The 25,414-nt window shown below is 39.9% G+C and overlaps 1 protein-coding gene across 4 annotated transcripts in view; it reads left to right on the forward strand.

Annotated features, from left to right (window-relative positions):
- Positions 1-25,414, forward strand: part of col18a1a (collagen type XVIII alpha 1 chain a) — an 85,959-nt gene that overhangs the window by 39,080 nt on the left and 21,465 nt on the right. For 3 of the 4 annotated variants that reach the window (XM_023285187.3, XM_023285184.3, XM_023285185.3), the window contains 5 exons: positions 10,857-11,398; positions 13,740-13,823; positions 17,198-17,269; positions 22,382-22,460; positions 25,109-25,230. In XM_023285187.3, coding sequence (XP_023140955.2) covers positions 10,857-11,398; positions 13,740-13,823; positions 17,198-17,269; positions 22,382-22,460; positions 25,109-25,230 — 899 coding nt within the window. Of the gene's footprint in view, positions 1-9; positions 647-10,856; positions 11,399-13,739; positions 13,824-17,197; positions 17,270-22,381; positions 22,461-25,108; positions 25,231-25,414 lie in introns of those variants that run through there. The other variant, XM_035955051.2, reaches the window with a different exon arrangement.

Consider the following 25,414-nt stretch of genomic DNA (forward strand, 5'->3'; position numbering starts at 1 on the left):
CATACACCAACTAAACCCCCCCAAATGTTAATTACTCTAGCACAAATAGATGACAAGAGAACTGACACTACCACTGGCCAACCTCAAGTATCCAGTCAAGCATTAGTAACAAGTCAGAAAGAGGTGATCAGCCAAACTGGTCACATCTTAGATGCTACTCAACCGTCAATAAGTGAGCCAGAGCCGAGTCAAGCAACCTTATTTAACCAGACAGCTGTAGATAGCCAGGCAGCAACTGAAAACCATACAGAAGCAGCTAAATCAGCACCTGATGCTGAATCCCCACAATGCTTGTTGCTAGATAGTGCTCTTCCTTTCTGCTCCTACATGGTTGGAGAGAGGTTTGTTGTGCCCAATTACTTAAACCAGAGTAGTTTGGAGGAAGTCCGAGCACTCCTGAATGAGTGGGCATGGCTGTTGAGGTCACATTGCCACCATAGCCTGGAGTGGTTTTTCTGTCTTCTCTTGGTACCAAAGTGTGGCTCTCTGGTCCCGCTACCACTGTTGCCTTGCCAGAGTTTCTGCGAAGTCTTGCGGGACAGTTGCTGGACGCTCCTGGACGAGGGACGCCTCCCTGTGGAGTGCCATACTCTACCAGATGAGGAGGATGATGGGTATCGGTGCTTGTCAATTAGTAACCAGAAAGGTAATCACTGGTTCAAAATGAAGCCTATTTAGGGATTCATTTTGAACCAGTTTGAAAAATACGTACTCCCCAGTTTGTCTGGTGTTTTCACCCAATGCCCAGTACCCAATTAATTTGTATTTTTCCCTGTCAGTACAGTCAAAGAGATTAACAATTTGCTGGTTCCTACACACAGTAAAATAATTTATGCATGCCTATTTTTGAAGCCTGTTAGTCTTATTGATAAAATGAAGTTCTGGCTACAGCATAACAAGCATGGTAGCAGCACTTTGTTGTGTTTAACCTGTTGCATGTGTGTTTCCCTTGTCCTCTGGATCGCACGTGACTTACTAAACACACACAAACACACACACACACACACACACACACACACACACACACACACACACACACACACACACACACACACACACACACAGACACACACAGACACAACTACTCCAATTTGCACATACTCTCTGTAAATTTTTCATTCATATTTTGCTCTGCTTATCATTTGTTGGTTTTGTTTCTTCTATATATTGCATCCTCAGTCAGAGTCAGTTGTGTTACTATGGATTCCACATGATATAAAGTGACTCAATAGAAAGACTTTATTAACATCAGAAAGTATAACTTTGCAAAAATGTATTTTCTGTTTGCCATATGATTTATCACATTATCATAAATCAGGAATACTAATTCAATCTTAATTCTTTCATCATATTTCTTTAACTTTTCTTGCTAAGACTGAGGAAGATGAAATGTCGCCGAGCCAACAGCTAATACATCTGAAACTGCATAAGACAGTAAACATTTTGTGCATGAAATCCATACTTCAGCATGTCTCTTGACAGTGAGTGGCTTGCAGGCAGTTTGATGTGCATCTGTCTGTTCAGGAATGCACACATTAGGTGTCATGCATGGGAAGCAGTTATGTTTGCCTCAGTGGTTTTTAGTGAGATGGCAATTTGTACAACCATGTTCGACAAAATATTTCTGACAGCTGGACTTGGGTGTAGCAGGTGGAATTATTTTAAAGCAGAAGAAATGAATCACGATTCAAGGCAGTTATCTCTATTTTTCCTGGAGTGGTGTGCATAATATAGTTGCTGTTGTTTAATACACTGAAAGTAGGTGCTTTTTTGATCTCTTGTAATTGCTGTGTTTAAAAATGTGTTTTAGAGTGTGAGACAGTGGGACAGGTCACTGGCTCTGTTGAACCGTAATGTTAGTTGCAGGGTTATGAATATTCCAGTCAGATTACACAAAATAAAATCAACCAGCAGCTCTAAATAGTTTGAAAGATTCCTAAAGATTACCAGGACCAGTGTGCAGCAGAGCATTCTTTAAGACTAATATGTGCATCACATGCCCCTGGTGGCTTCAGAAATTATGGAACAAATGACTCAGTTGTTTATTGCGAGTAGTGAGTTCTGATACATGGGAGAATGTCTCAAAAACTTAGGTGAGAAAATCTGTTCCTGTGAGCATGCTCTGCTTTTAAGCCTGTTCTCTCTTGCTAGTTCCCTGCCCTGCCCCCACTCTCAGTTTGTATCACTGCTAGTTGAAGATTATGTCTTTTTACAGCTTCATTATCTTTCTGACAGCTTGCTCCATTGACAGACATGAGTGGACAAGATGTTTCAGGTTCCAGGACTAAGTGACACATCTCGACCCAAATATATTTGTCTTTGAACTGTTTAAATCCAAGGCAGCTTTTGGGTCTTTTTGCTTCTATGACATTTTTGCTCACTGTGGCCTCATTTTTCACTGCTGTGTAAAGTCCTCCACTTCTGTGGCGACAGAACAATCAGAGATGGCAGTAAAGACAACTTGAGAATGGGTTTTGTATAGTATCATTTCCAAAAATGGAAAAAACTTGAACAAATTTCCAAACTTCAATCAACATATTGAACATTTTCAGAACTGTGGCTCATGTTGTAGATATTTTATTTACATTCTTTGTCACTGCTACAAAGTGGGCATTTTTACTCTACTCTGCACATCAGCTCTAGAAAATGATCATACTGAATGTATCTTCCAACAACTTGCCCCTTTGTGCATGATTTTTGACCCATGTTGCATATTTTATTGATCAAATCTGCTTTGCTTCCCTCTCAATATTTGTCATGTGATTGTTGGTCACAGCTGAGTCAGCCATGACTTCTGCGTTATGCAGAGGAGCGCAGGCTTAAAAAAAAAGAGACATGAAGAATAAAATATGTTTGATAAAACATCTTGATTTTAAACATAGATTTGGTTCATTTTCCTGACAGAATTTCAGTATTTCAAGGACCATCAGCAATTTGAAAATCTGACGATTCTTTGCTCTTTTTTTTTTTTGCAATTTCTGGCTCTGACAAATGGTGTAATTTTGAATGCCTCTCAAACCCACTGGCAGGTTGTGGGTGCAGATGGTTAACTGTGTGTTTGTTAGTGATAGAGGGATAAGGTTGGGATTAGAGTTAAGTTGGTGTCTTGTGTTTCTGGTCTTCATTGCATAGCTTCACATTACAAACCTCACATTTTTCAAATAGTTTGACACGGGCGTAAGGAGCTTGGATGTGATGTATGGAAGACAAGAATCTCTAAAAAGCGAAAAGATATATGGTGGGGCTTTCTTACACCGCAATTCGACCTTAGGAATATTAAACAATCTTGTTGCCATCTTTACTCTCCAGGTTTTATTGGTACTCTAGAAGCTGCATGGCTCACCACCAAGGCATATGTGTTGAGTGTTGCCTGTAAAAGTAGCCTCAAGATATAATTGGAGTGCTTTCAGTTACACTAAATCATTCTGGAATAGACAGAAAGCCACAGCAGTCAAGACCATCTGGTAGCACTCATTCAGACGCAGCAATCTACTGATGGACACCGCTTGTTAGCGAGATGGTTAGGATGGGACAGAGAATGAATATACCTGATGAGACAAACTGCTTCACTATTGAGTCACTACTGAGCCTATAAGGTCTCTTTGCCCATAAATCCTGAGGAGAACTGATGAACCTAAGAGTCAATTATAAGTTTCCTGTTAACAAAACACAGCATGTCGCTACGCTAGTGTCTGACTGCAGTATCCTGTGGTAAATTTTTAAAAGTGGGCCGACAGGTTGGGTGCACTTTGGCTTTAAGTTGAATAAGGTCACATGTAATTGGCAGACAAGGTAATGTGTTACAACGCTCTGTAAATGTGTGTCTTAAAACAACAACTGAAACAGCATAATTCCCTGTTTGTTAACCTAGTAACTTTAGTTAGGGCTCTGTCCACCCACTTACAAGTCCTTTGACCTCTGATCGGAACGCTTACATGCAGTGTCTGAGAAGCTTCAGACACTTTTCACTATCTGCAGCTCCGTTGGCTTGATGTGTGGGAGGAGGGCAGTCAGACTCTCCTTTTGCTTAGGGCCTTAATACCTCCCTACTCCTACATCATTTAACTATGACCTGTCATACAAGAATGTTTCATGATATACTGCCATCTTTGTGAGTGGATATCTTGGGTGAATTTAAAGAAAGGACCATCAGCTACAGCAAAAACACAAAGCAACAGTTTATATCCAAAAATCTTTGAGGGTTGCCTGTAGATGTGTCTGTGTGGAGGACCGCTATGGGAAGATTGTAGAAACGTCAGTGTGTGCATTATGGAAACTTTGTAAGAAATAAGTCAGATGTGATCCTCTCACTGTGGGGCGGCAGGATTGTTAGGGCTCAATAGCCCTTTTAATGATGTTTTTCCATGGTTACCAGCCTCCTGCTTGAAAGATGAGCAGTCATTCATATCAGGGTCGAGAGGTCAACTGCAATTTATTTTGGATAGTTCCTGACGGTAAAACTATATCCTGGATATGAAACCCCATTACTCTCTGTTAGTTCAGGCTGTTAAAATAAAATAAAGTGTAATCCTGTTCATAGCCACATCTGTGCGATTCTATTAAAGAGCAAGTTTGCTTTCCTTGTAACATATATGATGCTCTTTTGGTGGTACCAGTGCATATTTAGTCTCTGATTTGTGATTTGTTCCCCTTTTTGGAGGTCTGACACAGATTTGTAGCACCGTGGTTCCACTGAGTCGAGATTGATATTGTATCTCATGACAGGAAGGCCCAGAGCTGGCTCCAGTCCTCTGCCATCCTGCTTGCCAGGGAATCATTTTGACTTGGCTCTCAGGAGGGTTCCAATTATGGGCACAGTGTGGTCTGACTTCTTTGCTGCCAGAAACCCATTGCCCCCTCTGGTTTGTGTTGCACTAGTACAAAATGAGAAGTGATGAGGCTGTGTTGCTGAACACACTAGACAAAAGCACTGGGATGTTTCAAGCTGGATAACAGCCCAAAGTTTTTAACGGTTTAGCAGGGATAGGTCCTGTCTCAGCAGTTTGGATGTGCGTTAAACTCATTTGGAAGTATTTCCGCTGTGCCACTGGAATATCTAAGGCAGTTTTTTTTCCAAGCTCCAAAATTCATATGCATGAAGATAGCAGTATGTGGTAAAGTGTTGGCTGCCTCAAAAATTTTCTACTTACAGGTAAAAAACTTGGTAGACAACCTGAAAAGCACACTGTTGTTCCTTCCCCAAAGAGTCAAGTGCACAGCTTGTGGTAGACCATCTTCCTTTTTGTGGTTTAAGAATTACAGTTTAGTGTTCAGAGTGAGTCAACATGAAATCTGCTTCCTGGACTGTGATGTGGTATTTTCTTAGCATTAGGTTAAAGAAACTGCAAGTTTGGACCAATGCTTCGCAGAATACACTGTGCAGATGTTGATATTCAAAACAAGCTGTTACTTTTTATTTGTTATTAGTTTGATAATGCATTAGATCAGACACTTTATTGCGGAATCAGGTTTTGGCTGTATAGCTAGATTTTTTTTCTTATACCCTGTTCTGAAATAACAATAAAACCACCTGCCGAATATTGTGTGGGTCTCCCTTATGCTGCAGAAAACATCCGAACCATTAGGATATGGACAAGAGACCTCTTGGGGTGTCCTGTGGTGTCTGGTATGGGGACACTGGCAGTGTCTTTTAGGTCCTGTGGGTTGTAGGGTGGGGTCGCCGTGGATCTGACTTGTTTCAGGGCATCCCATGAATGCTCATTTGAACTAGTACCTAGAGCTGGGTCGACACTTTCAACTCTTCGTTGTGGCCCTCGAGCTGTTTCTGATCTGAAAGTAATAAAATGGCGTGTTAAACTTTAGCATTAAAGTGCTGCTGTGTGAAGAGTGAAGTGTGCCTGTCTGTATCAACAGCTACATTGTCTCAAGCAGCAAAACAGGTTTTAAAAGATATTAAGTATTCATCTTCAACAGTGTTTTAATAGACACTTCATGAAGTTGTCTGTGTGACAATTACACTTTTGAGGGGGGTTGTATGTTGTAATGTTCCATCACATGTTTTAAGTCTATTTAACAGTGACTATTGAACTTGTAAAAAATGATGCTGCAAATTCAAATCCCATTCTGTTAGAAAAATCACAATTCGATATTAGCTAGAAATAGTTCAGTCCTAGTTTGTGCTGCAAATGCCTTAGGACGTTTTTTGAACAGTCATGGGAGGGTATTTTTCTTGCTTTCAGAGTTGAACTGTGACACTTCATCAGGGTCAGACCACTGGCCAGCTTGTTGCAGAGTGAGAGAAGAGATCATTGTCCTGTCAGCGGGCCTCAAAGGATGTTTTAAATGGTGATGGAGTGTCGACAGGTGAAACCGCAAAGTTTTCTGACTGTCCAGATGTTCAGATGTTTTCCTGTGGCTCATACAGGATCATGTACTTCGAAAAGCTGTGTATACAACCTCACACTGTATATACAGCTTTATCAACAGGGAATCACAAAGTCTGGTACCCCGTCCTGGAATGTTGGGAAATGAGACAGAGCTGCGTTCCTGGTCAGCAAGCAGTCTTCTTGACAAGACAAACTAGCACCATAAACCCAGCACAGCTCCATTCATCACTGGTTCTTTTCTATGCCCAACCGACCTTGAAGCTGTCAGTGTTTAACAAAGCCTATTTGGAAAACCTGAATTGAGATTGCACTTAAAATGCTAATGGTGAACTCTATGTGTACCCAACAATTTTTGATGTCTGTGAAAGAATGACAAGCTGCCCCTTCCCTTTATTGACTATGCAGGCACATTGAACCAGCTTCTGCAAAAGGAATCTTTTTCTTAAAGCAGGTAAAACCTTTTTAATCAGCTTTAGATATTAAAATATCTATTTACAGTCCCAGACCGGCAACATTACCGTTCAAAAGTTTGGGGTCACTTGGAAATGTCCGTATTTTTGAAAGAAAAGCAGTGGACACGCACCTTAAGTCACTACAATATCCTATATTTGTTCCGTGTTAAAGTGAGGAAACGTAACGTTAGTCTCTCTGGTAGCTCACCTGATGCTAGCGTTTGCTTGTTAGCTGATTAATGACAGTAATAAGGCACCTGTGTTGTGAGAGATACTTTTTATTTCATTTTAATCAGCTTAAGCAGGGTTTGAATATGCATTAAAAATAAATGTAATTTGCACACAATGGTGGTAATAATTTGAAGATTAAGCCTCAAGTTTTAAATTTCTGAAAAGGTCTGAGTGAAGACAATGGTCTGTGTTGGAGTGAGGCAGGATGCATTCCATTGACAGGCTTCATGATGAGAAATACATCATGTCCAACACAGCAAGCAGCTGTCTTGACTGAGAGCATCCTCAACATGATGCTCACTGACATGAGGCCTCTTTCGATGGTTGAAGACGAAGGCTTCACTACAATGAGTTTATTTGCTCTGTCAGTCCAAATCTTCTATTTCTGAATAAAGAGGCGGAAATTCAAAATATGTTTTTTTTTAATCCGATTCATTGATTAATCGAAAAAATAATCGACCGATTGACCGATTATTAAAATAATCATTAGTTGCAGCCCTAGTTCTGATGCTACATTGTCTTAGCTAATGGTGTTGAAAGGCTAATTCATGATTAGAAAACCCTGTTAGCACAAGAATAGAAGTGTGAGTTTTCATGGAAAACATGAAACCGCCTGGGTGACCCCAAACTTTTGAACAGTGGTGTATATCAAGAGAACTATTTTTTTTGTTCGGTTGTTTTATGAAAAAAATAAATTTCCAGTAAATAGTGATTTTTTTTTTTGCACTTAGTGAGTGATCATCATCTGGTCAACATGCACGTTTCTTATTTCTGGTCTATTCTAAACATAGCTCAAAAGAGTACACATCTGTTTGGTGTGAGTGATGACTAATGAGTGAGATGGTTCACTAATGAGGGGTTTGGAAAGCTTGTGTGCATTTGCATTCCAAAAGGATGTCTGCTGTTCTTTTGGCAAAAGCATTAGAAAATCAGACTTTTTAACTGTAGGAGAAGGAGATACTGTGGAGTGGACAGAGAGGCTGAATCCTCAGTTTGTTCTGCAGAGGAATGCTGCATGCTGAGGGACAGCCAGGCTCAGTGTGACAGATACGACCCACATTCCAACTTAGTGCAGACCTTTGAGTTTAATGTGCACATAAATCAAATCATTGTTCATGACCAGCTGCTAAGTTATGCTAAACAAATGACCTGTTTCATGTAAATTGAAACAAGGGAACTACAGCTAATGTTAACATTTTTCAGTCATTCAGAACAAATTCCTTCTCTGTGTCTTTAAATGCACAACGAGTTACAATAAAAGCGTAGTTACGTTGTTTCTACTTTAAATACAGCTGATGTCAACTTCAGCACCCGTAGCGTGAAGATTTACAAATTGAAATGTTGTGATTTCCCACATGATGGATTTCCCCACTGAATTACTACAGGCTTTGCCTTTTTCAACCTTCCTTTGACAGAGATTGTGCACATATAAGAGGTAGCCAGGTTCAGACATGTGAGCACAGGCCCACCGAAGGGACCCTCGAGGTTTCTCATTCTGACTTTATCAGAGCAAACATCTGGACGGCCTCGTGCAAATGACGGTTTATTGTTGAATGCCGTCAATGCAGCAGTTCAAGGACCTGCAGTCTACCTGAAGTGTTGTGAACCTGGGACTCGTGCCATTTCACGGTGATTTTTTTCTTATTTAGGTAGATGATGATGCTATATGCTCAGATCTTGCTTGTCTCAGGATCTTAAAATTCAGAAAGGTTTAGCAAGATTGGATATTAGACAGCTGTGCTCTTTTGATGTGACTTTTTCCTTGCTTTTCCTAAAATAGACTCTATTATATGTATGTTCTTAGATTTTTTACCAAGACGATGTTTTAAATCTGACTCAAGGGTGAGTGTGCAGCCAACTAAGAGAATGTCTAGCAAAAAACTTTTTGGCATCTCTACCACTAATTTTCCAGATTTGGTTGGTATTTTTGGCAGTTATACGACTTTGATTTGACTAATATTTAACCTGTATATGATTAAATAAGTGCATATCAATTCACTCACTGAACAAATATTTTTAGAATTGTGTGGTGCACAGAGGAACTGCATCATGGAATGTATTTTTATTGCTGTCCTGTTACAGCTTGACTGGGCTCTCTGTGAGCTCAGATCCAAATGAAAGCATCTTTAGTCCTCAGACAGCACACAGAATATTCACACTGGTGTTTATGGTTGTACAGCAGATAGCAGGGTCTCCGGTTCAGCTAAACACCTTGTGTGTTTAAGCTCTCAACAAATCCAACTGCCGACCCCAATGATCTCCTGCACTCAGGCAGTGGGGAGGCTTTGAACTGAGCAATAGAACTCATTCATTAGTCACCAGGAGGTAAACCAAAGCATTTCTTCAAAGCACCAAAAAATATCACGTGTACTCCAAAAACAGTAATCTTTGTGGTTCTTCTTCTAACACAAGGAAACATTATTTTTGATCAAGGCAGAAAGGTTTAGTTTCAAGTTTGATCTTGGTACCATAAAATCTGCCCACTGGGTATTGTGAATGAATACACATTGCTCTCTGTGTTCCTTGTATTTCCTGAAAACATCCAATTATCATGCACTGATTTTGCCAGAGTCCCCCAGGGCGATGGATTAGTGAGCAGAGATATGCTGGAAGCCCAGCTGTTGGTCCCTATGTGCCCTCAAGCAGTGACATTTAGCAGATGTCACACTAGTTGGAAGAGTTTTGCTTTTTTTTTTTAGTGTCCTCAGGAATGTGATGCATAGACATTCATCTGTTCCCCAGTTGGCAGCTAAATTAAGGTTTTCAAAATTAGTCAATCATTTTGCATTTTAAGTGCAAAATGATTCACTAATTTTGAAAACCTTAATTTAGCCTCCAACTGCCAAAACAACAGTTAAATGGAACACAGTAGACTAAAAAAGATTTACCACAGATATATACAGACTTATATTTACGATAGCATGTTGGTGCCATTGTATTGCCAGTTTAAATAGTAGGTTGCTGTGTATTATGCCTACAGTAATCAAATTGGACTTTGCAAACAGATTTAGTAGTAAGAAAATACTTGTGATTAGATTATCAAAAGCATCAAGGCTTTGAAGAGTCATTGCTGTGAATTAGGGTTGGAACTTATTGATTATTTTCATTAGCGATCAATCTGTTTATTGTTTTATCAGTTAATAAATGTTGTCTGGTCTATAGAAAATGAAAAATGACCAAGTAAACAACAAAATATAAGAGCTTTTTTTCTTGCAAATGAATTTTATTTTTCTTATAGTAAGTATACATTATGACATTGCACATCAGTATAGTGAGAATAACAGTACTCAGATATTATAAGAGCCACATCAATCAATCAGAGTCTCATGTCACACTATGCCTGTAGGTCTCCCTTCAGTTTAGGAACTGAAGGTTGGCGTTAGCAGGTCTTTGGTATACAGATCTGACAATGTCTGTGAAAGTGATCTGCTTTTCATACTCTCATACACCAATGGTTTGCCTTTTTTGCAGATGTCTTGGATAGCTTTAATAAACTTTCCCATATTTTAGTTGCTTGTTTGTTTGTAGTCTCTTGAGGCAAATTACTTTTCCCAAGGCTGTTGAAAAAAAGCTTACAGTTTGGTGGAAGAAGTTGTTGTAATTTTCCATGACATACTTTACAAATAACCACATGATCAATAATGCTAATGTGTCCTATAGAAGTAACAGCAGATGCTCCTGTATCCATGTCAAACATTTACATTTTGTCACCCACCAACAGCCTACTAGCTCCTGGTCTAACATGCTGCCATGCTGCCCTCCCTTCTAACCGCCACGATGTTTTAAGCATGTTGTATCCTGACGTCTTGTTTCTCTCCCTCTCTAGAAGACAGTGGAGTCTCCCTGCTGCAGCTGATTGGGGATCCTCCTCCAAGTGAGATCACCCGAGTCTATGGACCAGACAACATGCCTGCTTACGTCTTTGGCCCAAATGCTAACACGGGCCAGCTGGCACGCGCCCACCTCCCAAGCCCATTCTATCGGGACTTTGCCCTCATCTTCAACCTGAAGCCCACCTCTGACAGGGGTGGTGTCATCTTCTCCGTCACAGATGCCTCACAGCAGATCATGTATGTGGGTGTTAAACTGTCACCCGTGCAGGGCGGCAACCAGAATGTCATCTTATACTACACGGAGCCCGACTCACAGAAGTCCTACGAGGCAGCTAGGTTCCTTGTGCCCTCCTTGAGGGACACCTGGACCAGGTTTGCTATTGCTGTGAGGGATGACAAGGTGATGTTCTACCTCAACTGTGACTCAGACCCTCAGGTGATGCGCATCGAGAGGTCTCCAGACGACATGGAGCTGGAGGGTGGTGCTGGGGTGTTTGTCGGACAAGCTGGAGGAGCTGATCCTGAGAAGTTCCTGGTGTGTATACAGGCTTTGACTGTTTTTAAATCAAATATCATATATAACACTGGAACCTATAGTGTATTCACTGTAAAAGCTTACAAAATAGATAAAGAAATCATTCCATGGTGATTGTGCACTGCGTAGATCAGGCTAATTCTTATGCCATAGAAAGGAATGGGCCTCCAACATTCTCAAACTACTTCTTACTTCAACTAACATCAAGTTTGATGAGACAAGATCCCTGCCTCATGAAGCTTTGGAACAGTTTGTGTTTTGATTTGCTCTAGTCGTCATGTGAAACACTTTGGCTAGATAATTCTCGTGTGATCTAATTGCTCAAATTGGCCTGCTTGAAACCATAACATAAATGTCTAAATCACCCACCATCCTCTTTCTGCAAGTCTGCTAATAAGTGGAAGACCTCACAGTGGTGGTGTAATTAATGTCAGTCATTTGTCTGGAGTAAATCTCAGCAGCTGACTACAACAACTGCTGTTAAAGTTTATAGCAGTTCAACCATGGCCACGAATAAGGACAAAACATCCAAGCAAAAATGTACAGTCAGCGGTAATTGTTCATTCTGCCTCTGTGCATTCAATTATTTTAATAGATGAAGAATGGACAGCTATTTAACACTTTTTTGGACTCTTTAGTAATCATTATAATTATAATTCTAGGTACAAAATACAGAATATTAATTGCTTTCTAAATTACACTTTAAAAGACCTTCAGTTTATCTTTGAAGTGGAGAACCACCTCTTAGTGATGAAGTATTTTTTTTTTATTTCTCTCTCTTTGAAAATAAGACACAGAAGAGGCTTTTTCTGTCTGAATTCAACCATTGGTTAGATGGTAGTTTTTACAGACAGATAATGGCCATAATGTCAATGGACATACACAACTTTCACCACAACTAGTTAAACTTTACTATAATGTGATCTTTAGAGTTTTGTTGCTTAAATAAACACGAATCTATATGAATTCAGCTAACAGGATGGTATTAAGACCCTGAAGTCATAAAGCTGATGGTGTTTTTGACTAACTTTAAATCTTTAGGATTGTGAAAAAAGGCAGCTCTTCCCACAGTCATCTCCTGAAAACATCTTTTATTAACACTGTTACATGAATAACAGCAGAAGATAGGCATTTATACTACTACATTTATTGAGATTGCAAATAGCTCTGTCCCATCTGACTCCAAGCCTTGAAATGGAGTCTTTAGTTTTTATTCTGCTGAAACATTATCTCTCACTTCCTTTCTCCACTGCAACACTTATCTTAATCTTTTTTATTACTGTGTTTGAAGACAGCTGCTTATTTTGTTTAAAGCCACTATGTAACCCTGCTGCTCATCACAAGCTTTCCTTTTTCTCTGCACTAGCACATCTCCTTGTGGTTGGATATTTTGTCAGAAACATCCCACCACAAAGTTTTCTAAACTGCATATACAAAAGGAGTCCTAACCATGTTTCTTATTTCAGGACTTGTTGGCCGTGTGCTATTTGTTGACCCTAGCATGGTCCTAAGCTCCCAGGGTCTTGTGAATTTAATCTTCCTAATCAAATCAAGACTTGGCGAGCTTCTCTGAACATCTAAATATTTACATTATGTATTTATAAAAATGGACATTCCAGCCTGAAATGGCATTTGTTTTTTTCTTATTATTCATCACTAAAAACATTCTGTGCTGACACTTTAGTCCTTCTTGTGAATACAATCTGAGATTTGTTGTGAAGATCTAAAGCAGTTCAAGGAAGAAAAATACGATCATAACACATTATATAAAAAGGCCTTAGCATGTCAGCTAAACATTGTACAGAGGAGTTAGTGAGAAGGCCTGTGCAACTTGAGCCCACCAATTAAAAGTCTCTTCAGAGACAGGGTTAACATGTCAAAGAGCTATTTATCTTCAAAAGTCCTCTTAAAAAACCCATTTGACTCTTTTCTCAGGACATAAATGTGTCCTGAAGAGTCGACTTCAAATAACTCAGCAGCACAGAGACCACCTCTACATACGGCTAATGGCCCTTTGATAGGCAGGAAGATAGCATTCATGCTATCTGCGTGAGTATCCTGTGTGGGAACATGTATCAGATCGTGCATTAGAGGCAGAGATAGTGGCACTTCACAGGCGGAGGCTAAAACTGGAGACATCAATAGCCCCTCTGATTTTGTGGAAATGGGGAATTCCCTGAGAAATATTACCAGAACCCGAACACCGAGTTCAGAGATAAGCATCTACACTTGGATACATCTTGTGTGTGTGTGTGTGTGTGGGTGTGTGAAAACAAGTGCTGTTCTGTCATGATTATATGTATCATCAAACATCAAAACACCATGTACATGTTTGCACCAGGGTGTGATCGGTGAGCTGAGGGTGGTGGGAGACCCCCGTGCTGCAGAGAGGCACTGTGAAGAGGACGAAGACGACTCCGATATGGTGAGTGACAACTTATCCCATTTAGGAGATAAGTGACTGCGTGTGACTGAATTGCTGGAATATCCCTGCAGAAAAATATAAATACCTTTTTACAAAAGCATCAAAGGGCATTTGATGAGAGGATTGTGAGCATACTTCAGTCAAATTGATTATTAGCAAACAGTCTTTTCACAGTGTTGAAGAAGCACTGTAGGCTTACTAAGTCTAATAAAAATTAGAGTAAAAGTGTAGGGATTAAACTGTGTGTAAGTTTCATCACTAGCATGTGTAAGTCAGCAACAAAACTCTGACCTAGGAGACTGGATTATTATTTTTACTAAACTTGACTTTCATTTCGTTTTACGTTGTTTACTTTTGATTTTCAAACACTGGTTAAGTTTAAGCACCAAACTGATTTGGTTAAGCTCCAAAAAATGTGATGGTTTGCGTTAAAGTACGACCTTTTCACAACATGGTTGAAGCTTCGTCTCCATTTATAAGTGATATGTCCCACCCCATCAAATATCTGATTGGTCACCTGAAAAGTGACAGTAAAACTGTAAAATGAATGGTAAAGATATGTTGATTTGAACCAGAATGCAGTTTATTTGTCTCGGAACGTGTATGCCCTGTTTCAAAACAGTATGTCTATTGTCTTGTAATCATGGATGTATCACATCTATGGATGCTTTGTTGCAATATCATCAGAATCCACTGAGAAAACTTGACAGCAAGTCCAAGTGGTGACACGGTAGCCGGTTCTCTTAAAGCACCAGTAAATATGACAACCTGAAGGAAACTTTAGAAGTCCAGTCTATTTATGTCACAGGGCTAACATGACAGAGACAAACCACAAGGTCAATGACCTATAAAAATGGGATAAAAGTACTATAATGCATGTGTGAGTATGTGTCTGTGTGTGACAACTTAGAAGAAATATGACTAATTCAGTTCTTCATTTATGCCAAATGTATAAGTGTGCTTCACTGTGCTTTAAATGTGGACCCATTATGCCTCACTGTGAGCATCTTGAGGAGAAGGAATACTGTTTACTACACCCCAGAACTGTAACGACGCTGCAGAGCTGTGGTTAGTCTGTACATAAAGCTGGCCAACTGCATACTTCATGTTACACTTTGCAGTCACATTTGACAGATTCTGTGGTACTTTTTCTAGAGAAGTCTGTGTTACTTTATTTCTGACATGATGTAGGGGGTGTGACACTTAGACATTCACTTTAGAAACCCCCACCCTTGGATTTATCATCCAATAGCTTTGAAACACTGTTCAACCAATCATCCAGTGGCAGCTACCTGCTTGGTTTAGACTGAATACATCTATTTGTATCATGTCTTTGTCCACTTTGTCTCTGATGAAGACACAGTAGTGTTGAAACATTAGTCTGTTTACATATTACAGGTTGGGAAGTGGTCAGTTTGCTTGAATTCTGTTCTGTCCACTAAAAAACTGCTGCTGTTCTCAAGCAGAGAAGCAGCGGATTCTGCTACGTGTTTTTTTTTTTACATTCATGCTGCATCTCCCTGTATCTCTGGGTGTACTAAAGAGTGCTGAATGCCGGAGCAACCTTTTTTATGCTGGACATTCTGATTTGTCACAGTAAGAAAAACACAGGTGTGTTAGTGATGGCTGCACTCCACTTAGGGGAGGTCCTTATTTTAGTGTGTACTGGTTCACTGTCCTGACTTACTGGGACACCTGGTGGAAATAAACAATCTTTAATTCCACCTGTGTTTTCTCTACCATGATGAGTCTTAATGTCAAAGGTCTATTACATGGTTTCTTAGACCTTCAAATGAAAGTTTGAGCGGTGCAGATACTGATGAAATTTACAAGCTTCTTCCATGATGTGTTGGATAGTCCACATCTTTGTGCAATTTTGGGCTGTTACGCTACAAAACAACATTCTTTGCTTTTTAAAGACGATGTAAACAGAAACTAAGCAGCTGCTATTTTACGATTAAATATAATGAAATACCAATTTGTTCACATATCTTTCCCTATCATCTTATCATACTATATTTGGAATAGTTAGCTCAACACTATATTACAAGAACATGCTACACTTATTACAAAATAATCATTTAAAACATCTATGGTTGCAACCGCAGATGATAAACTTGCATTTCATTTAACAAAATCACCGCTTGACATGAGAATCCCAGAAGTCGGAATCCCATTTTTGTCTTCGACCGTCTGAAATAGTTTCCAATATAATTAAGAATTCTGATGGTGAACTTGCTGCTGTTCTTGTTGTAAGCAATACGTGTGTGTGCGAGAACACAAAGCTTTACAGGAGTAGCTTAGTGAACCATCAGATCTGTTCAAATTTATTCTTGAATTGGAATCAATTACCTGCATCTTTTCAAGGTAGAGAAAATAATTTGTTTCCAAAAGCTGGAATGAATAGTAATATTATGGCAGAACTGCCCTAAAGTAGGTGATGACAAATGATGACATTTTATTGGATGTTATTTTAGCCCACTATGTTACATCACTTACAACCAATAGTAAATCTGTAACAGATAAGAGTCCGAGTCTTGTCACCGCTGACCCTGACCACCCACATACAATCACAGGTGCGTCACTGCAGCCCACCGGCAGTCTTAGCTGTTATTTAGTAAAACATTCACAGCTGTTCTGCTCACTCACATCACTTAAACCATGTCCTTACTGACGGAATAAAGTTTAGACTTTACAGCTTGGTGTCATCGAATCTTTAGATGTTGTTAGGATTAGATGGGAAAATCACAGGTTTCACATTTCAGGATGTGCTTTTATCTAAAACAACAACCCAACAGCTGTTTTCCACTTTAGGCATGGCATTAAAGATACTGATGCACCAAAAAATTGGAATTTCATAGGGGTTTACTGTACCAGGTCTGTTTACAGTAAACTGACACAACGAATATATACACATATGACCTAATGTCATTACTGCAGAGGCACAGTTCTGACAATTTATATAGCATTATGTTTCACCTTAATTGAAGCAGGAATAAGGCTCAAAGAGATCAAAAACAAGGTTTCATGAGTGATGGAGCCAAGAAGACAGCATTAAAAAACAGATTTACAGTAATAAAGCCAATGCAGGCAATATAAAGACACCACTGATTTTGTTCGACAGGGCACAAATAGCATAGAGGTCAGATTTATTTTTTGTATACACACATACTCTATGAAAATCTGCCCTAAATCACTGAAGCTGACTGAAATTTAACCAACAATTCAAGTAAAGTGGTTGCAGGCACATGGTGTAAGGACAACATACACATTTAAAAGTGAGGTCTACAATTGTCAAAGCAATGAATACAACTAAGATTAACATCTTGTTTCCTCATAAAAGGAAATGTAACATGTGTGATTGGTCTCCTCAGGCTTCAGGAGACGGAAGTGGCTTTGAGGAAACCAGGCCACGAAAACCAGACATGGAGAAACACAGATGGACGGTATGGAACAACTTTTGTGTATTATTGAGCTCTTTTGTTTTCCACTGAGCTTCATCCTCCTAATTTAAGCTTTGTTAAATGATGTACCATTGATAATGGCACTATTCCAAGCAGCTAATTTGCTCCTCTTGATATATTGTGTTGTGCACATAATGCCTTGCTCTGCTATTTTCCTTCTGGAAACTGCCTTGGAACATTGACTGCTGGAACATCATAGGTAAAAGGCGTACAAGACATTGAAAAGTAGAGTGAATGAGGAGCACTTTGCTGGCTGAGGAGGATTCACACAGCTGATCAAGTCAGGCGTATATTATTGGCTGACAAGGATTATTAACAGCAGACTGTGCCTCTGCAAATAGAGTCATCCAGCATTGGATTTACCTCTGATGTCTCAGGTTACTCGGTATAAGTGAGTGAACACTTATGGCTCAAGAAGGATTAAAAACTGCTGAGTTGATGTCTGGAAATTGAGCTGCTTCTGTCTTATACATTTGGAGACAAAGACTTGAACATAAAGAGTTTCCTCTTGGAAAGGAAATGGCCTTGCTGAGTCAAAACAGGCCTTTTCTAAAGGATAGAGACCTAATCCAGTTAGTTTTATCTCTTTGCTTTTCACATTTCCACTCATTTGCATCATTCAGTGCAGTGAAACTCTAATGCTAATTATTCCTCATCTAGTTCGCTACATCTGCTACTATCTTTTGGTGACTTCCTTCATCTCTCTATTTCTTGCTCTCTCTATCTCTAAGCCTTTTGTCTGTCTTTCTTCTTCTGTCTGCTTTCTGTCTTTCTCACACTGACTCAGTCAGATTCCACAGACACCCACTCACATCTTCCCACCCTCTGATAGCCACGCAGGCTGCAGTAGCCTCCACCCTGCACCATGCGCCGTCCACGCATCCACTCCCACTCACAATTATAGTGGAGAGTTAGAAAAACCAGATGGCAATTTGGACTCGGTCTGATCCAAGTCGGAGCCCCCCTCCTCGCCTTAAGGCTTTGTTTTTCTGACTGGTTTCTCAATCAGCTGCACGTACAGGAACTGACAGAGGTGGAAAGAAAGTTGGAGAAAGGCGGGAGGGCAGGGTCGGTACTTCAAGTCGGAAGTGTCTTCATCATTGCATAGTCTGCCTCGATGCTACGCTGCTTTTACAAGGGGATTTTTCCATCTGTTCAGTAGTAGGCATTCATTAGCATCATGTAATATGCAATGTAATGTAAAAGACAACAGCTGGCATTTAATGCTATGTCTGCCAATGTTTTTCCATCTGATGACGATCTGTTCACACAAAGTATAACTTACACCCTACACAATTGTCCAACCAGTGCAATTAAGGCAAGTTGAGGCAAAGACAAGCTAGAGAGGGAGAGTTGCAAGTAAGACTTTCCATTTTGTCATTCTGGAATTCATGGTGATAGATGGCAGCCCTAGTCAGTCATCCTTAACGGTGTCACTGCTGGAAATTAAGTGTCCCCTTCAGCAAGAGGCCCAAAGATGAAACGTTTCCAGAGGGTAATTATTCTAACAAACGATTGTTTCACTTAGAGTACAGCTACTTATTTCTTCTTGTTAGGAAAGGGCTACATATCACCTAAAAGGATATTTTCTCTGAGAAACGGAAACAATTCAATAAAATGAAAGATTTTATCATTTCTAGATGTGAACAATTTAAATGAATTTTGTGTTATGGCTGCTTCAAGGTTTAACTTCTTTGAGATATTTTTTTTACATATTTCGGTCTGAGGGTAAACAGTTTTAGGGGAAATATGTAATTGCAATTTTTCAGCCAGATAAGGAAAGCGCCATTTCAATTGCAATATGATTTGTTTTTGAGCTTCAGGTCTGTGGAAGAGCTTTAGGGCCACTGTAAAAAATACTTTGATTTCTGACTTTTTTCACAGAATTCTGACATAAATCTCTGAAGTCCGATTAAAAAAAATAAATAAATAAAAAATCTGAAAACAGAATTTCCAAGTTTAAACTTGCGAGACCAAAGTCTGAATTCTGCATTCAAAGTTTGTATTCTGTATTTAATGTAAATCTAATCTAATCTAATGAAAACCCAATCATAATCTAAATGAATCGTTTACAGTTACAGTACTAATCCTTGCGTGTCATTCAATATTCACTGTGTAATAAAATGCATGTGATGCAGCATTACCCCATGAAATGCCATCTAAAGCATTAGGACAGCATGAATTTGTAAAATATGACATCACAGTTTAATAACTGGGTCAGACATGCGGCATAACATATGCTAAGCTGCCTTTATCATTTTATAATCGCAAGGTTTGAAATTGCAATTTTGACTTGAAACTGATTAACTGTTGAGCACTGACAGACGCTGTAAAATTATCAAACAGGACACTCGTTAGATCTTTACTACAATTTGTTCAACTTTGTCTTGCATCTGTTAAGCAGAATAAGCCAAATGGAATACAGTTTGTTGTGATTAGATGGAGCAAAAGAAATTCTAATCTGCACAACTCAGGGCTGTGTAATTATCTATTACTCCACTATATTAATCTCACTGTGGTTCTGGGGAAATGCTGGTGAACGTTCTGTTTTCTTGGAAGCAGTTTTATTACAGGAAACATAAATTCTACCTCATGTTTGCACTTCTTCTTGCGGCAGTTATTTTAAATCAGCCAAATCTCACCAAATTACACACACACACATTTTGACAAGGAATTCATTGCATCAGCGAGGCTGTTAACCCCACAGCACAACATAACTGTTAGCATCACATGCTAATTACATTAACTATAATATTCTCTCAGTCATTCTTTCAAAAACGAACCAGTCTTTTTTTTTTTTTGGCAGCAGAAAAATATCAGATATCGAACTAAGAAAAATGGACTGTCTGGCCTTTTGTTTGCAGTCAGATCTTAATGAGACGTAGCAAAGCTGTGATTGTTTCTGTTTAAATCATTTCTTTTTTTCCATCTCTGTTACAAAAGAGCCAACAGACCAACAAGAGTCTGTAAACAACTGGACTGTTTCTCTTTACTTCGGCAACCACAAAAAAGCACAAATTTTAAGAAGTTTCCTCTGTGATACTTGAAAGGGCATGCACTGGAAAAAAGGCCACAAAAAACAGCTACACTGCTGCGGAGGTGGAATATGTTCATTGCCGAGGGAGCTGCATACCTGCTCTTAGATTCAGGGGGTTGTGTGGTTCAGATCCATCAACACTATGTTCTAAGGATATGAGCCTCCCACCCATCATCCCCGCCTATGATGGATAGTTAAAGGAGTGAACAAGCGGGGTATTCTTTATCGCATTAATTCATATATCAACTTAGAAAAGTCAATAGTGGTCGGGCCAAATTCTTAGCATAGTCAGCGCTGTGCAACACAGTGGGGAGAATGTTTCCCAGAGAGGAAACTGGTTAATTATCAACAGTGGCATCACTTGGTTCCTTCACCTCAGCTGCTCCCCCATTTTCCTACATTCTTCACCCCACTGCCCTGTTGAATTCCACAGGTGACAATCGAGGTGTGGTGCAGGTGAAGAATGGGTTGCAGAGGAGGAATATTTGCATTATTTCCTTTCTCTTTACCCGGAGGTAGTTTTGGGAACATGAGTGACCTCCCCTTACCCCCAACTGTCCTGTTGCTTCCATCAGACTGCTGTGTTTTTGGTGACAGAGGATTGTTGGCCTGTCTTTACCGGCCTCGTCGTCTTTGTCCGAAAAACCTATTCACACATTTATTATTACCAGAGGGCAAACAAGGTAGAATTACCCTTGCATTTGAATAATTTGCAGTATAAATATTGTCAAACAACAGCTACGAACGATACAGTGGGACAGTGGAAGCAGGAGAATGGAATTAGCCAAAGCTTAGAGATTATGTTCAAATTAAAGATAGTACATCATTTCATTTACAGCGAAGGCAGTGCTTGCTGGCTGCTCATTTAAGAACCAGTATTCTTCCCCTGGCAACTGAGGACCTGCAGATAACAAAGGCATGTCTTAGAAGCAGTGATTTTGATGTCTTTTACTGGAGCAACCATCTGTTCCAACACCTCTGGTTTGTTTTGCTTCAACAAGGAGAATTCAACTTAAGTCATTTTGATGTGCAGGGGTTTCACTTGTAACTTTGAGAGAAGCAGTGGATATTAAAAATACAGCAGCAATAGGATGATGACACACATCTACACAAGTGCTGATTAATTAACCACAACGTTAAAACACCTACTTAATACTGTGTAGGTCTCCCTTGTGCTGTGAAAATAGCCATAACCCAGCAGGGCATGGGCTCAGGAAATCTGGGGGTGTGATGTGGTAGCATTGGGATGTTGGCAATGGGTCCAGTGGGTTGAAGGCTGAGGCCCCTAAGGATCAGATTTTTTTTTTTTTTTTTTTTGGTGGATGGTAACTGTATTCTGATCTAAGGAGTGTGAAAGCCTGATTAATGTCATGATCTCTTTGCCATGCTCCTCGAGTCGTTCTTGAGCAGTTTATGTGTTGCAGTGGTGAGGCTGCAGCTGTTATGATTGCTGTCATTTACTTCATCTGTCAGTGGTTTTAACATCGCTGCTGAGTAATGAAACTCAATTTATGTACTCCAGGAGTTATTGTGATGACATTTTACATCTGCAGGCTAGATCAGTGTGTTACACCGGGGGGTGATCTTTGACAGCCTTAGTACAATTCACATAAAGCAGAGTTTTGCAATAGGGCCCAGGCATGAAATTACTGACAACAAAAAGAGTTTGCCAACAACAAAAAAAGAAAAAAAAAGTTTTCCTGGGTTTTACTGCCACATGTTGACTCAATCATGCTTTAGAAAAAGGCTTGTTGTTGATCTGGGAAAGAGTTTTGTTAGCTAGAAAGAGAGGTTTGGCTTCACAATCTGTAAACATTAATGCAGATTAATGGTATAACAGTGCTGAAACATGAGTCATTTCAGTTGGGATTGTTAATTTTAACAAGTAAAACTCTTTCCCACACAGCAACATTCTCAAGGCTTTTCAGTGTAGAGTGGTAAAGGGATGAAATGGAGCCATAAAATGTAGAGCAAGCTCATTACAGCAAATGTCATCCACTATGCACTTTTTAAATTTAATATAGATGCCTGTCTGTTGTATGACTGTTTTCCTGCAGACTACCCCTCCATCTTCTCGTCCCATTCAGCAGCCACCCCTGACAAGGACAGAGGACGTACCCATTGCAAGAGAAACAGGTGAGTCTATCTGGATGCATACTTTGTTTTATTTTTTTATATACTTTTTTTCTTTGTACAGGACAGGATGCCATTAGTTAAAATCTTTTTTCATGCAAACCCTCTTCAGAGTGTTTTTACAGATGCCTCTGTATTGACCCTTTGCTGTGAAGCAAATGCCACTGCCTCTCAGGAGTTTCCAATTTTACTTTCAGAGAAGGAAATTAGATGTTGTACCTCCACATGCCGACACATGACTGAGCTCACCTGTTGGGTATACGTGGAAGTGTTTTATGATGGCACATGGTGTTGCTGAGTTCACATTCCTTTAACATGCAAAGCTGAGCTGGTCAAAGCTCGTTATACACAGATTTGCAGACATATGTCTCCATCTAGTGGACAACTTCACTAACGCAATATAGAAGCCAAAAGAGCGCTCTTTGACAGACATTTCTGCCCATATAAATTACATTTCATGTTTTCTGTTTTGTCAAAGCAGTCACACAAACAAATTTGGTATCTCCACTATATCCATCTGCTTTTGATGCACAATTACTCCTACATGTGTGCAGCCAGAAAACATGTTTCCAGAGCTCTAATGTTGAGCATGTTTAGAAGATGCCTGCTATGCATTTTGATGCAGATAACTGTGATTGTTAATTTTATATTAATATTTTCATGTTTATAAAAATGTATGGGATCTAGCGGGAGAACAAAGTGAACTTCTTCAAACTTACTCCTCCTTTCTACAGACTTTGAGTGTTCAAGTGTTTTGCTGTGCATTTGTTAACTTTTTTGGATATTTTTTTTTACCTCCAAACTGAGGGTTTTAACAGCTTTTTGGAGGTGTAATTAATGTGCCATGTGGTACCCTCTCGTGTGGAGCAGTTTGTGGAGGTCCCAAAAATTACTCAGTCTAACAGATTTATCTCCATAAGAATATAAAAACATGGAAAAATAGCCACAACCATTTTCTTTCTCACAATGCCAACATCTAACACGAATGAGGTCTTGCATTAAAATTTAAGTCTTAATGTTTAACCTATTGAGTTCCCCAGTTCTCATCATCTTCCTTCATGCTATATAGTCTCATGATCAGGTACTTTAGCACTGACTAAAAATACCAATGTCGCAGCTGAAATTGCAAAGGTGAACAAAATGTGAAGCTATGAAGTCAAACAGTGATTCGTGTTGGTATCTCAGTGGAGGGCAAATCTGCCATCAAGACTCCTAAGGATACAAGAGGTTCTGAGTTCGGTCTCCAGCTTAGTTAATGAGGACCACAGTTTTGTGTCCCTCTGCCAGTGGACATCACAGATATTAAATTTACAAGTAAAGCTGTGGCATGCCAGCTGTTTGTGGCCTATTGGTGCATTGGTGACATTCCAAGTGTCCTCTATTGGTATTTCAGGTTCACTACGGTGAAGAAAAAGCAAAACATGATAAATCCTAACATTTGAGTAGCTCAGATGGTAGAGCAGGTTGTCCACTCATTACAAGATCCTGATCCAAAATGGCTGACCTCATGTCCTGAACCATCCATATTTCATGTCCATGACTTAGAATCCTGTTATCCTCCCAAGAGATTTGACTCAACAATGCTTTGTGTGTGTGTGTGTGTGTGCGTGCGTGCGTGCGTGCGTGCGTGCGTGCGTGCGTGCGTGCGTGCGTGCGTGCGTGCGTGTGTGTGTGTGTGTTCAGCAAGTGACTCCCAGCATGTTTCAGTTGCTGTGGAGTCCAGACCTGGACTTCCTGGGTCACCAGGTGGGTCAAAGGGGGTTGGAAAGAGACAAAGCAAATCAGGTGTCTTTTCTATTCTCTGTCCTGCTTACTTCATGTGCACTCCTCATGTCAGGATCTCACATGGATTTAAAAAGAGCACAAGTGCAGGAATGCATGAATTGACAGTATCTACTTATTGCTTTTCATATTCACACAGGGTGGTGGACATGTTTGTGTATAGGCCACAGAGGTTAAACACTCTGCAGTTTTGGCTGTAATCCCTTTCAAGAGAAGAGAATATAAAATAGAATAGGTCTATAGAGAGGGGAATAAGCAAGAAAGACAGAAAACGAAATAGAAAAAGGGGAGCACTATTCTGGTGAAACAAAACAAAATATGGAATTGAACAAGTATGACTAGTGTTGCGTATCAGCTCCGGCTACTAATGCAATGATATGTGCCATTAGTTTATTCCATCCTCACTTATCCTCTCAGGTACATAGGATCCGTTTTCTCCTCTAGCTCCCCTTCTTCTATCCACTAACCTGAAATATTAAAAGATGTCCTTGTAGTGGGCATAATTTTGCTGTGCATGTCAGCGATGTTTGGAAAAAAATGCAACTTCTACCCAACAAACTGCATTCTGTAGGAGAATGTAAGGTCAAACTGGGTCACACCAGTAAATAAATGTCAGGATGGTGGTGCATGCAGGTGTGGGAAGGAGTATTCAGTTACTACCTTCCTTGAACCCTCTACATGGCCTGTAAATTACAGCTATGCACTCTGAGATTGTTGCTCCGCTGAGCAAAAAGCCATTTACTTTTCGTCTTTCCTCCTCTTCTTTTGGGAGCAGGAAATGTCCTGTTTATTGTCCTGGATGTGGGATACACTCGTTAATCATTTTCATGAGGCTATTAATGACTCTGTCCTTTGTCATTGTTTTCCAGGGCCAGTAGGGTCTAAAGGAGAGAAGGGCGACAGAGGAATGAAAGGAGATAGGGGTCCAATTGGGCCGAAGGGAGAGGCAGGCTCTGGCTCCAGCTCACGAGGTGGAGCCCGTGGAGAGAAGGTTTGGACATTTTTGTTTATTTTTTAATTCTGCCTTGGTAGTGGGTGAAGTACACATTGTGTGTACAGCTGGAGAGTTGGAATGCGCTGGTGAGGCTTGAACCTTATTTTCCTATGATTGTCCCTTCTAAAGGTTGTAATAATGAACAATGACAACTGGTAAAAACATGGGAGCAGCAGTAATG

Source organism: Amphiprion ocellaris, chromosome 11 (assembly GCF_022539595.1).
Source record: "Amphiprion ocellaris isolate individual 3 ecotype Okinawa chromosome 11, ASM2253959v1, whole genome shotgun sequence".
Lineage (NCBI taxonomy): Eukaryota > Metazoa > Chordata > Actinopteri > Pomacentridae > Amphiprion > Amphiprion ocellaris.